This window comes from Lipophrys pholis, assembly GCF_963383615.2.
Source record: "Lipophrys pholis genome assembly, chromosome: 22".
Classification (NCBI taxonomy): Eukaryota; Metazoa; Chordata; class Actinopteri; order Blenniiformes; family Blenniidae; genus Lipophrys; species Lipophrys pholis.
In genome coordinates, this window is record NC_137644.1 from 7607597 (window position 1) to 7620874 (window position 13278).

Below are 13278 nucleotides of genomic sequence, written 5' to 3' on the forward strand. Positions count from 1 at the left end.
TAAAAAATACAAATTTAAAAATGGCTACAGTACAAATGGTGAAAACGGTAAGAATTCAGAAAATGATGGGTCTCAATAAAAACAATGGTAAGGCATTCAAATGGCGAGAAATTTAAAAATTGAGGAAATTATGGTATTCCTTAAAAAATGGATTTTGATAAAGAATGAAGGTAAGGCTTTCAAATGGTGAAAAATGCAAAAATGATGGATTCTAAAAACTAAAAATATATATATATTAAAAGGGTGGAAAATGCACAAGGTTTTTTTAATTTTACATTCTGTTTATTTTCCTGTTTATTTACTTGCCGGTCGCTTCTTTGTTTTGTGGCTCATGAAGTCTCTGAGGACGTGATTGGTTCAAAATAAACACTCAGGATGCAAACAGACCGACTTGGAGAGGGAGCAGGTATTTAATGAGATCATTCTTTGTGAACCTTTTCAGGCATGTTGAAGTTTCCATTTTCATTTTTTTTCTTTATTATGTTCAAAATAAACCAATGAACCAACAAATATCTGAACTTTGCCCCTTTTTTTTTCTCTTCATGAATTCAGACCTTAAAGCAGCTTATGGCAACATTCATCAAACACAGAAGTAATCAAATCATATCAACAGTGGTTGAATTCCCAGAGTAAGATATTCAAAACATTAAGCTCTAAATGGAAATCACTTTTTTTGTGTGTGTGTGTGTGTGTGTGTGTGTGTGTGTGTGTGTGTGTGTGTGTGTGTGTGTGTGTGTGTGTGTGTGTGTGTGTGTGTGTGTGTGTGTGTGTGTGTGTGTGTGTGTGTGTGTGTGTGTGTGTGTGTGTGTGTGTGCGCGCGCGTGTATGTGTGTGTGTAAGTTTCAGCTTGTTGGTTTCCTATTTTTTTCCGTTTTCAGAATAGTTTGACAAGTTGAATCAACGAAAAAGGCATTTTGTATCATCAAAGTTTTACACAAGTATATTCCAGAATCTTTACGTCGACTTGTGCAGTTAAATCTGAACTTGTGTTTTTGTTTACACATTATTTTAACGGTTAAACACGATTTGAAACGTTGTGATTCGACTTTATCGCGTCACAGAAAAACAAAAGAATAAGACGTTTTTGGCTCCGAACAGCAACATGACGATCCCAATGAAGTGAAATTCCTCCATGGATCTATTAGAGTCTTTAGGCTCTGCTGAAAACTCTGAACTTTGGTATTTGGGCTGAATTAGAGTGTGGCCTGTCCAGGTCGAACCCTCGGGCAGCAGACGATCCACATCCTTTAAAATCTGGACATGATTCAGACATTTGCCGCAAATGTGATTTGATTTGTTTCCTTTTATTTTCAACACTGCCGATGTCAATTTTGTCCAAATAAAGTTTCTGTTTCATGTTTCGTGGAAAATATTTTCTTTAAATCTAAAAAAAAAAAAGAAAAAATAAGTTGCTACACCCAGAGAAAAACTTGTCCTTTCCTATCGAGTTGTGCTTCTCTTGCAGACGGTGTGTTCAGAGCGCGAGCAGGAAGCTGTGTAGGCTGGGGACGATGTACTCGCTGTAGTGGCCGTCGATGAAGCCCTTGGCGCTGTTGTGCACGAACCAGCAGGACACGGCGGAGCCGCGCTTGGCGTCGCGCCTGTAGTCCTTCTGCCAGCCCCTGAGAGACACAAACGTCCCCGTCTTTAACGGCTCTCAGCGTTTGGCTTGGACGTAGGTTGGGGACGCGGTGGAGACGTACCTGGTGACCTGCAGCTTGTTGCCCTTCACCTCCATGGTGGCCTCCTTCTTCATGGGGTCGGCTCCCGGCCGGACGTCGTACACGCTCACCTCAGGCTCTCGAGAGAACTGCCCTGTGAGGAGACAGGTTTGTTTTTTTTTTACAAATAATCAAATGTCCGTCCGTCCAGCTTCCTTCCAGCGTTTCTGGAACTCATCTCAGTCTGTCACAGAGCGAACAAAACACAACAATTTGTCTCACATGGAGAGAACATGCAAAATCCACACAGAAAGAATCGGCCCAGGTACAAATACATGACCTCTGACCCTGAGGTCCAGCCCATAATCAATTTATGGGACTTTTAAGTGTCCATATCAATAACAACATTTAAAAGTTACATTTTTAAAGTAACGGAGACATTATGTAATAATAATAATGTAGTTGTTTTTTTTTACTGTTTATTATCATTGTACAGTAACCTTGGGTGTCCTGAAAGATTTATTAATTATTATTATTATTATTATTATTATTATTATTATTAGATCAGGTATATAACCGAAGATAGGTTTTTGCTCTTTATATTCTTATTTATCACAATTTCTAGCAACTGAGGATTAAAAGTAAGTAACTAGATACTTTTAGTTCCAATAATCTAAATTCTAAGATACTAGAACTAAGACATTAAAGTCAATTTTTAATTAAATGTTAGTGCCATTTTCTTTCTGACCTCCAAAATCCACTCAACTAGAAAAGATTTGTACTTTCATAAAGTCACTTTTTCAATTTCTACGGCCGTTCCGTTAGTGTCTAATAACTTTATTAATAGTGAGTTTATGGCTTCTAAGACTGATTTTATTGTTTGATGTTCTTCCTCCACCCTCAGGTTGACCAGAGGTCACTGACTGTAAAACACTGGTGGCGACCTACCGATGAGTCCGTGGACCAGCGGCGAGTACCGGTTGTCGTTGGGGATGTAGATACCCAGGAAGTCCACGTTGACGGGGTGTTTCCTCCACACGCGGTGCAGCAGCACCATCACCTGGATGTTGTTGTTCACTGTGACGGTGACGTGAGAGTTCTTCACGATGGAAATCCTCACCCTGAAACACACGCAGCGCACGAACCCTGAGCCGCTGTGATTGGACGCTGTGACAGACACAGTGACGTCTCTTACCCGTCCTGGGTGACCTCGGCGGTGGTGCCCCAAGTGAAGGAATGACTGTTGGTGCCATCGCTCATGGCGATGCGGTCGGTGTGCACCGTCACGCTGATTCGGTCAGGCTGGTAGTAGATGGCGATGGAACCGAAGTAGGTGCTGAGTTTCCCTTTGTTCGGCTGCTTGGAGCCGACGAGTCGACCGTTCACCACCAACCCTGCAGGAGCCAGAGGGCGGAGAACTCCATCAGACTCATCCAGGTTTTTAACGTTTGTTAAAACACGAGGGAATGATTTACACTCTCTCAGTCAGACCGAACCAAAGATCAGAAAAGTTTCTGATCAGTTAGAGTCTGAGAAGTTTAAAACTGCAGCACGTCACTCCACATCTCTTATCCTCTTATAGCTGTAATGTAATGATGATCGGCCCGATGCTCTTCTAATTGGAACAATATAAAAGAAAACAAACATTAAAAATGTGAAAAACTGTAGAGTACGGTTATAATAAATAAAAATAAAATGGAAAAATTATAAGGGCAAAATAAATAAGGACAAGAAAAAATAAATAAATATTTAAAAAATAGACATAAAATGATTAAATAAGTATTATTGCTTGTTTTCATTCTTATTTTTTCTTTATTTAATATTTTGCGACCATTCATGGTTTCTATTTTCACTCTTGCCTCTTTCCGTTTTGGTTCTTTCAAACTTTGATTAATTTCTATATAGTTCCAAATGACTAGACTGTGTTTAATAGAATTTAATCGAATCAAATTGAACTGAATTGAATGTTGGTAAGCATGAATATTGTTTTGGCTTTTTGTTGAACTTCCTAGTACAAAGTACTTGAGATTATCTATAATTAAATTGAACAATTCGAAGAGGCAGTTTGACGGATCTAAATGAAAACACAAGGTCAATAGATCCCCTGAATATTTCACTTCAGTCATTCTGGTCTTTAATCTTTACAAATTAAGAGTTTTAATCCCGAATCTTCGCTGCACACATTTGAAAAACTTGTTCTCTATAGAGATTTTGGTCTATAAAGAAGGTTCTCAAATGGCAGCTTAACAACAGCAGTGAGGGAAATGTACAGTATGAAAGTTGTTCACCTGCTCCAGTGTCGGACACCAGGTTGAGAATGTGACCCGGTTTGGAGTCGATGTTGAAGCAGACGTCCATGTTGCTCGAGGGCAGGTGGACGATGAAGTGCGGGTCGTTATCCACTGAGAGGGAAGAACCACAGAGTTGGTCACCGCCGGTGACGATGGACGTCTGACCTGTGTCCAGAGAGCCGGTCGTGTTTGTGTTTTACCCAAGTTGACCTTCTGGGGCAGCACCCACTCCTCCGAACCCTTCTCAAACTGACTGGGCGGCGCCGGCGTGGTCATCTGCACCCAGGGGGGGGGCTGGTACACCACCCGCACCGGAGCCAGACCGTTGGATGCCAAGCCTCCACCTCCTAACCCTCCTGCTCCTGATCATCAAACAGCATCGAACAGCGTTCAGCCTCAAGTTCATCGACAATGTCCAGTAATGAAAAACTTCAAACTTCACTTTTACCTCTTTATAATAAACTTTTGACGTTGATTTTCTTTTCTTTTTTTTTCAAAAGTAATGTCCCATATGACTACACTGTGTATATTCATTAAGATAAATGCACAGTTTTTTTACTTTTAGTAAGTTTTAAAGTGGTGTTTTAAACTACGTTGAATGATCAACTATTACAATTAAGAATTCTATGAGATAGTTGGATGTATCTAAGTGTATACATAAGGTCAATACATCTCCCTGAATCTCTCACTCGATTCTTTTATGTCTTTAATCTGTACAAATTAAGAATTTAAATCTCTGGATTGCTCAAATGTAAAATAAAAATGAAGTAACAAGCCTATTAAAACAGAACTGAAAACACCAAAATATTACTTTAATGTATCAAAATGAAAATGCGCAGGTCACAAATCTTAGGAAAAATTAAATAAAAGTAGTTGAAAGGAAGAAGACGCATAAAAAAGTGTAAGATACAAATAAAACTAAAGTGAAATCCAAGTTGATCGGAAGTTTTGAAGCGTCTGTTTGAAAGTCATCGTAAATGTACACCTGAGCAGCAGCCGTGTTTGGGATCCTTCGGGGAGTCGGCCAGCAGCCGCTCCGTGGCGTCCTCGCTCTCCACCAGCAGGGCGGTGAGCGGCGTGACGAACTGATGCTCCACGGCCAGAGCCATGATCTGCTGGGTGATCTTCCTCTTTTTGGCGGCCGTGGGAGCCAGAGACCTGGAGAGGAGCCACAGCAACGACTCACGACACGCCGCACGCATTTCATTCAAGCACAGCGACCATGTCTTCGTGTTACAGCGTGTTTATTTCCAGTTTGGGATCAGGATTCCGATGCGGCTCACCTCTCGCTGATCAGCTGTTTGACGGTCAGGTAAGCCCACATCTGTCTGGCGAAGCCGGTGAAGGAGTGCTGCTGTTTGGCCAGCTCCTGGTCCAGCTCCGTGGTGTCGGACTCCGTCTCCAACGTGATGTCCAGACGGGCCTGAGGCACAAAAACTGGTGACGTTGCTTCTCTTTCACGCACCAATGCTGGTCCCTCGATTCCTCACGTGATCTGTTGGTTGATTCCAGCAACCTCTGGAGCAAAACAACACAATCAGACTCTGGTGGGAGTTGAAGTGCTTGTCGGACTCACAGCCGAGGCGGTGGTGAAGCTCGTCAGCGTGTCGCTGTCCGACGGCAGCACCTTCCCAGCCACCACCAGCTCCGAGCCGTCGAAGTATTTGTCGAATCGGTTCTGGGTGACGTCGGACACCGAGTCCTCCGGGAACTGGACGGTGATCCTCCTCAGCAGAGGAGAGGAAACCTGGCTGTAAAACGTCTGCAGAGACAAAAGAGGGTCATTAGCTGCTTGGCGCCAGTCACGTGCCGTCACGACGGCTCTCGTACCCGCAGCTGGTCTGCGGCGTCGTGGTTGGCGTAGATCCTTTGGGCGATGCCTCTGTTCTCCGAGGCGATGCGTTCCAGGAAGTCGTAGTCCACGTCGAAGCCGATGCCCAGAGAGAAGAGAGAGAACTCCTCCCTCATCACTCGCTTCACGTTCTTCTGGATGGTGCTGAGCTTCATCTCTCCTGCAGCGACGAAGCAGAGTCGCTTCCTTTAACTCAGGATATGAAACGTAACCGATTCCTCTGGTACACAACATGTTGAGATATTCTGGTTAAGTAAGATACTTGCAGAACAAATTCCCAACCACACCGACTGCATATTAGCATATTAGAGTTTATAAAATCACCCATAATGCAACGGCTGAAGAAGTAGTTTAATGGACGTTTCACTGTATTTTGCACCAGAAGGTTTAAATATAATTGACTTTATGTTGAGATTTGAGTTGTTTCTGTAATACTCATCAGTCTTTTTGCAAAAATATAGACGTTATTAATTGAAAGGTTGTTATGGCTCTATTCTACCTTTCCAGCCCACTCAAGATGAAATTAGGCTGCATGTGTTGGACACCCCTGCTTGTATGGTACAATGTGTAGTGGTTCTGTTCTGCTTAGTTGGCAGCTTTCCCATAAAATCTCTGGGATTTGTCTAAACGTATTGTTTGTCTTTTGTTTGGTATTTATGTTGGTTGATATGAGCTGAAACCATAAAAAGACGTCAACCCATCCAGCTTAATGCAGTTTAGAGACACTTTGGATCTTTGGGGGAAATCGGAGTACCTGGAGAAAGACCCCACCCCCAACCCCCCAGCACCAAACCTGGACTCAATCTGGGAACGTTTTAGTTCCGTCTAGAATCTTACCGACGGTGGGATCGCCGTCAGACACCAGAATGATCATGGAGACGGAGCGAGGGTCGATCAGTCCCTGATTGGACGCCTTCACCAGCATCTGGACCGCTCTCATCAGGGCCTCGTTGATGTTGGTACCTGGACTCAATCAGACGGATGTTCCTGTTCATCTAACCGCCACGTCGATCCTACTGAAAGCAGTGGAGAACGTTCTGCCATACCTCCGTTGGGTTTAATGCCCTGGATGTATTTCTTAGCGTCTGTGACCTGCAGCGAGGATCCAGGCACCAGGTCTTCTCTCCAGCAGCGCACGTTGTGGTTGAAGTCGATGATGCTGAACTGATCATCGATGGTCAGGTCTTCCAGGATCGCCTGCATGGCTTCCACCGTCTGTGGAGTATAACAATGACCACATGAGGGCGCTGTATTACAGAAAGGATACTATACACGTTTAAAAGAAAAAAGGGATCAAGGTGCACAAAAAAGTAAATAAAGACTCACTTGCTTCATCTTGACGCCCCACATAGATCCGCTCACGTCAATGACGAACACGATGTTTTTGGGCAGAGGGGAGAGGTTGGACGGGGCAAAGAACTGAATAAAGTGGCCGTCTGAAACCTGGAGGCGACAGAGGAAAGGTCGGCTCCGGCTGTGGACAAATTCTGCTTTTCACTGTCCCATGTGGGATACCTGCAGTTCCCCAGCGTTGCTGTCTCTGTTCACGTCGTATTTGACGGTGAAGACGCCGTCGACGGCGCTGTCGGTGCAGTTGGCATACTTCCTCTGCTGCTGTACGGTGGGCTTGAAGACGATGTGGGCCTGATGGCAAGAAGACGGAAACGTGTTCAGATGTGCACCAGTGAAATGTTGACGCTTGAAAAATTACTACTTTTATAGAGACAATAACTTCTTTTTTTTTTTTTCCACTTCTACATAATCAAATTTAAATGTTACATAAAGAGCAGGATGGAGGAAAGATTTAAAAAATCTCCATCTTCATAGCAATTTTTAACAAGGTTGCTGAATACTTGAGACAGTTGAGTGATATCAGATTTCAATGGATCCGGTTGACAAAGAAAACCTGAAGGAAATTTTTACTTCTTTTACGCGACAGAATCACATTTGACATTTTTTAAATGGACTAAATGACTGAAATCACTTCTGAACAGTTCTTTTGAAAACAGACTGCATAAACTTCAATATCTTCAACCGCTCAAAGAGATCAGTGGTTCCTCACTCAAACAAAACCGCTAAAGTGACTTAAGTCACACGTGTTTCTTCAGTCTCAAGCAGTTGTCAGTGACGTGCAGGTCATTAATGAACCGTTCAATAATCAGGAGTCTTTCCACAGACTCTCCACTGTGTTGAATCTTCTCCACAGTGAAATCGTTTGGGACTCGACCCTCCGGCCCGTCACACAGGAGAGTGAGCGATCGCGTTCAGCTCAGCTCAGAGTTCAGTTCCAACAAGAACCTGAACTGAGGACGTAGATGAGACTCCAGCAGGATAAAGACACGGTTTAAATGCAGCTTAAAGCTCTTAGCTGTGCTGTCCAGCATCTGTGATCGGGAACATTTTTCATTGAAAGATTCAGATTTTAAACTACATCTTTGCACATAATGTGCATATAAATGAAATGCACTATTATTATTATTCTTATTATTATTACCTTAGTTGGAGCTATTCAGGGTTCACTGTCTTGCTCAAGGAAAGGAGGAGAATCAAACCCGCAGCCTCCTGAATGGAAGACAACCTGCTCTGCCCACTGATCCACAGCAACACAGTCATAAAAGCTCCTTGACTCACTGCCATAATAAATCTGATGGGACACGTCCTCTGTAACCTCCGCTGCTCTGTGTCTTCCCGTCTCCAGACTTTACCTTCTCTTTAGTCGACGTGACGTGAACCAGTTCTCCAAACTGATCCCCCAGCGTGTTCGGCGTGTGCACGCTTGAAATCCCCTTCGGCTCGTAGATGTAGACGTCCACCTGGGGAACAAACCGGCTTAGAGACGGCTGCTACACGATGAGGTACGGACATGCTGAGGGAGATCTCCTCACCTGGAACTGAGGCACCAGCCTGCCCGGCTGCAGGTGCAGTGTGTGCTCGTAGAAACCCAACCGCCTCTGCATCATCTCCTGGTAGTGGAGCTCGAACTCGATGTTGCTGCCTGGAGGGACGTGGACTTCTGTCTTGAAGGTCTCCATGTCCTGGGAGTTCGCCCTGGGAATGAATCATCATCATCATCATCATCATTATTAAGAAGAAGAAGGAGACCAACAATGGTTCTTTCCATTAATAAGTGTTAGAGATATAGACGTAGAATCAGCAAAGAAACGCTCCCAGAAAACAAAGACAGGTGACAAAACAAACAAATAAGTACAATAATAGTAAAGTATGATATACTATGGTAAAAACAGGGAGAGAGAAAAACCTAAACTTAACATGTATTATTCAGTGCAGCATTCAAAAGTGATCCGACATCTTGAACTGTTAACATCGGACACATTTTCTCAAATGAAAGAGTCTCGTCAGCTCAAGTCAGTCTAGTTTATCTAAGAAGATAAAGGAGCGCTGATCCAGTCAGTGTGAGTACCGAGTGAGTGGAAGGAGCCACACCCCAAACAAATCAAAGCGTGAGGCTCCAGCATCATTATCTTTCGTCATGATTCCCTCTTGCCTCCCGTGTTTCAGACCGCTTCAGTACCTGACGATGCCTGCTGCCTTGCCTCGGGCTCTGGCCTGGGCGTACAGGTTCCTGGCCACCGTCTTCTCCTTCACCGAGCCCATGAACGTGATGCCGTTCACGTTCCTGCAGCAGAAAGAGAACCCGAGTCAGACCGAGGTCTCCTGCGGTCCGCCTGGCTGCCGGGACTGGAGTGACTCACATGGTGAAGTTGGTGATGAAGGCCCGTTTGGGGATCTGCACGTTGAAGCCGATGCTCTGGGCCTTGGCGCCCGAGTTGACCACCGAGCTCCTGACGGTGGTGTGGGCGAAGCGCGACGTGATGCGGCTCTCCACCTGGTACCGCTTGACGGTGATGTCATCCCCACGGATAGCCTGCCGGTGCAGAATGTCCACTTTGTAAAGTAAAGATGATTATTTACTAACTCAGACTTTGTTTTCAGTGTTTTGACCTGATGAGTTTCTGCTTTTAAATGTTTTACAGCTCCACATCGGCAGAATTTCATGATTAAAAGAAAAAAAACAAAAGAAAAATGCTTTGTTTCTTTTATTCTGTCTCTTTATGCAGCAAAGTGCACTATAAATGAAATGTACTTTTATTATTATTATTATTATTATTATTATCATCATCATTATTATTATTATTATTTGTATTATTATTATTATTATTATTATTATTATTATTATTATTATTATTATTATTATTATTATCTTGATCTTGTTAATAATTCAGTTTGTTTGAGCTTTAGAGTATATTTTGTGTTAATTTGCTGAATTTGTAGAAAAATAAATAAATAAAAAATAAATAGTTTTTCATATTAACATTTATTTTGGGCTTTTCTTTTGGTGTCACAGACACGTAAAAGGCAGAATTTAAGAGGTGCTGCCTTTGGATGCCAGGTGGCAGTAGTGAGTTACTGCAGGAGTGACTCACTCACTGCACCATCTATTGGTGGAACGTGGTATTACAAGGTTAGCTTATTGGCTTCTTTATTTTGCAACATTTTGAGGGTTTATTTAATTTTTCTTTAAATAATATTTTCCTCAGATATAAATGAGAATCGTTTTGGGACTGTTTGAGAAGATATAAAACCAGAACTGTGTAAAGCAAAAGGAAGCGTTGTGGCGGTAACAGCGAGCAAAGTCAATAACCTGTCAGTCACGGGAATCTCCTCAAACAGCTGCGTATTGATTAGTAGATAAGGTTAAACTCTGCCACAGAACAACAAGCAGACGGTCGTACCTCAAAGTCTTCCTGCTCCTCGCTGGTCAATATGGCTCTCTGAAACACACAGAGGAGTCGTCAGCCTCACGCCGTCTTCACTCACCCGGCCGGGGGAATCAGGTCTCACATCACTGGGGTTTGTTCGTCAGTGATTTTGTTTCATCACGGTGATGAGTCACAAGGATTGATCAACAATGTAAAAACACACACACATTTTCCGGGAAGGAGACGAGCTCTCACCTTATGTCTCTCGCGGTGATCCTCCGAATGTGTCTGAAGGGAGAAAACACAGGTTATCATAGAGATTGATGATGAAGTGAACGGACGGAGAAAAGCTCTATGGAGTATTGACGTTACATTTCGAGAGATTTAACACGGATGTGAGATTTGGCAGTTACAAAAAACTTTTTTTAAAGCACTTACAATGAGATTTTCACTGTCAAATAACACATTTTAAGTCCAAATCTGACTTTTCTATTTTTCTACAACTAATCAAGAACTTCCTGATTGTAGTTTTTTAACATCAAGATAAAAATGTTGTGAATTTTGAGTTAATATAGGAGTTCAAAATCCAAAAAAGTCATGAATATATAGATGTGAAAAATGCACATGATGTATTAGTAAAGGCTATGATGTGGTGCCAAGAATCTTGACTTCAAATAAAATCAATCTAATTCTTCACAAAGTAGGAACCTTTATGATCCAATATTGTCAGGTTATAAGAAAACAGTTCCAACTCAGACATAATGAAATAGCTGACAAAACGAGAAAAGTAAAGTTATGTGTTTAAAATAGAATCAACAACAGATATATCCACTGTCATTTCACAGCAGTTGCATTGCAAATATATTTTTTTGACTTGTTTCTGTCCCATGCATGCATATAAGTGTATTTAGATTTACAGTTCAAACTTTTCTCCAAACTCAAATTTGCATTTAAAGACATTTAAACTCACCGTCTCTTCCTCCCATTCTCCGTCGATCACAAACTCAAAGCAGCGGCCGTTGTGGAGCAGCAGCAGGCCCAGGAGCAGAGCCAGCACACACTTCATGGTTCCGGTCCTGTGACTCACACACACATAATCTCAAATGCACATTTAAAAAAGAAAAAAAGTAAGAAAGTAAAAGTAAAAGAAAAGAGGAGGGCGAGCACTGGGAGGAAGACGGGCCTTCTGCAGGGAACTGAGCTGAACTGCAAACTGAAGGTTAAAATCCACTGAACTGATCGACTCTTAAACCCAGTCAATATTTGTTGTGTTTCATGGAACCCAGAAAGCTGAACACTTTGAAACTTGAACCCAGGGGGGAGGAGGCGGGTGGATAAATAGCACAGATTCTTCTACACAGACTGAAACACAAACTGAGTCAGAGTACAAACATCAGATTTCGTCGTAAAGGCCAGAATTACATGAATATGAACATTTAAATACAGAACTCTGTTTTAGGTTTGCATGAGCGATATGTAATGTTGCATTTTGGCCACAAGATGTCAGCAAAGTGAAGACTGTGATTAAAAAGGGGAAACCGCCTCGTTAGAATATTCTATTTGTACTTTTGAACTAGCTTTATTTTTTTTAAAGTCATATGGAGATGAACTTAATGAGTTTTTACTGGTTCTAAAACTCAGTAGTGAAATAAATACTCGAATCACTCCAGTTTTAAAGTATAATTTGGTAGTCAAGAGTCTTTTTTTTCTTTCAAGGATACAGTTTAACTCTACTTAACCCTTTTAGCTTCCAGATTTCTTCCTGTTGCTCCACCTCACAATGACACATTGATGACAGCCACTGAATATCTGCTGAATAGGTTTGTGTTTTATATGTAGGATTTGTAGAATTTGTAAAATTGCAACTGTTCTGCAGCTGAATACTTCTCAGAATAATGGAGGCTGTGTTGTGTTTTAGCCCACTGCTTTGGAAAAGTGCACCTGCATCTGAAAATCAAGCTGGAATAAGACAGAATGTCCATTTTCCAACTGATACTTAATACATTTGATCATATTTGCGTTAATTCTGCACAAATAGCTCATGTTTGAACATTTTTGAAGATTTCTAAGTAAAAATCTGACTTTAGGTTTTTAAATATCCTCCGCTGACACAGGTATCCTCCCAATGATAGAAACCTTTCATTTCCAAAAGTTTCACCGAGTTCCACGAAAGCAGTTAAATACTATTTGCACTGTGTAATTTCCTTCAGTACTTGATATAATCATGAGTCATTATGGAGGACATCCATGCACTTCAACACCATTTATCCGTATTTCTCTTGTCAGTAAGTATATTCTTTTGAAGGAGATTCTTTATTCCTACTTTTCTTTTCTTTTTTTAGACACTTGGAAATCATCCTGCTCACAATGCAATCGAATGCAGTTAAAAGGTAATTGAATTACTTTTTCAACAACATGGAGGGGCCATAAAATGTATAAAAGTTATGATTAATTATTAAAAACATACAAGCAGAGTGAATAAACAGAACACATTTTTAAACTTTAAACCATTTTAACCTTATTCTGTTTATCATTTTAGAACTAAAACTGTATGAAAGGGAATTCCAAATAAAAGATTAAGAAATGTTGCATTGTTTTGGCATCTTAAGTATCCAAAACGTTTAAAACGGGCTCGTCAAACATGAGGCCCGTGGGCCAAAGCTGTGTACAGTTCTATAAAGTAGTCCTTTGTGCCTGCCTCCATCTGAGTTATAAACGCTGCAGGGGAGGCAGCGACGAACTGTGTTTTTGCT

The 13278-nt window shown here is 41.9% G+C and overlaps 1 protein-coding gene across 1 annotated transcript; it reads right to left on the reverse strand.

Moving 5' to 3' along the window:
• Nucleotides 1-720: 720 nt before the first annotated feature.
• On the reverse strand, nt 721-11762 carry itih2 (inter-alpha-trypsin inhibitor heavy chain 2). Its single transcript, XM_080492039.1, has 21 exons — nt 11496-11762; nt 10781-10813; nt 10559-10597; nt 9518-9690; nt 9337-9441; nt 8690-8852; nt 8510-8617; nt 7320-7448; nt 7131-7247; nt 6851-7019; nt 6642-6767; nt 5783-5964; nt 5529-5714; nt 5236-5375; nt 4938-5110; nt 4153-4314; nt 3950-4063; nt 2857-3055; nt 2610-2782; nt 1704-1815; nt 721-1622 (listed from the first exon to the last, which is right to left on the reverse strand). The coding sequence occupies exons 1-21, from the start codon at nt 11589-11591 to the stop codon at nt 1475-1477; spliced, it is 2847 nt and encodes a 948-aa protein (XP_080348165.1). The 5' UTR covers nt 11592-11762; the 3' UTR covers nt 721-1474.
• Between the last annotated feature and the right edge of the window lie 1516 nt (nt 11763-13278).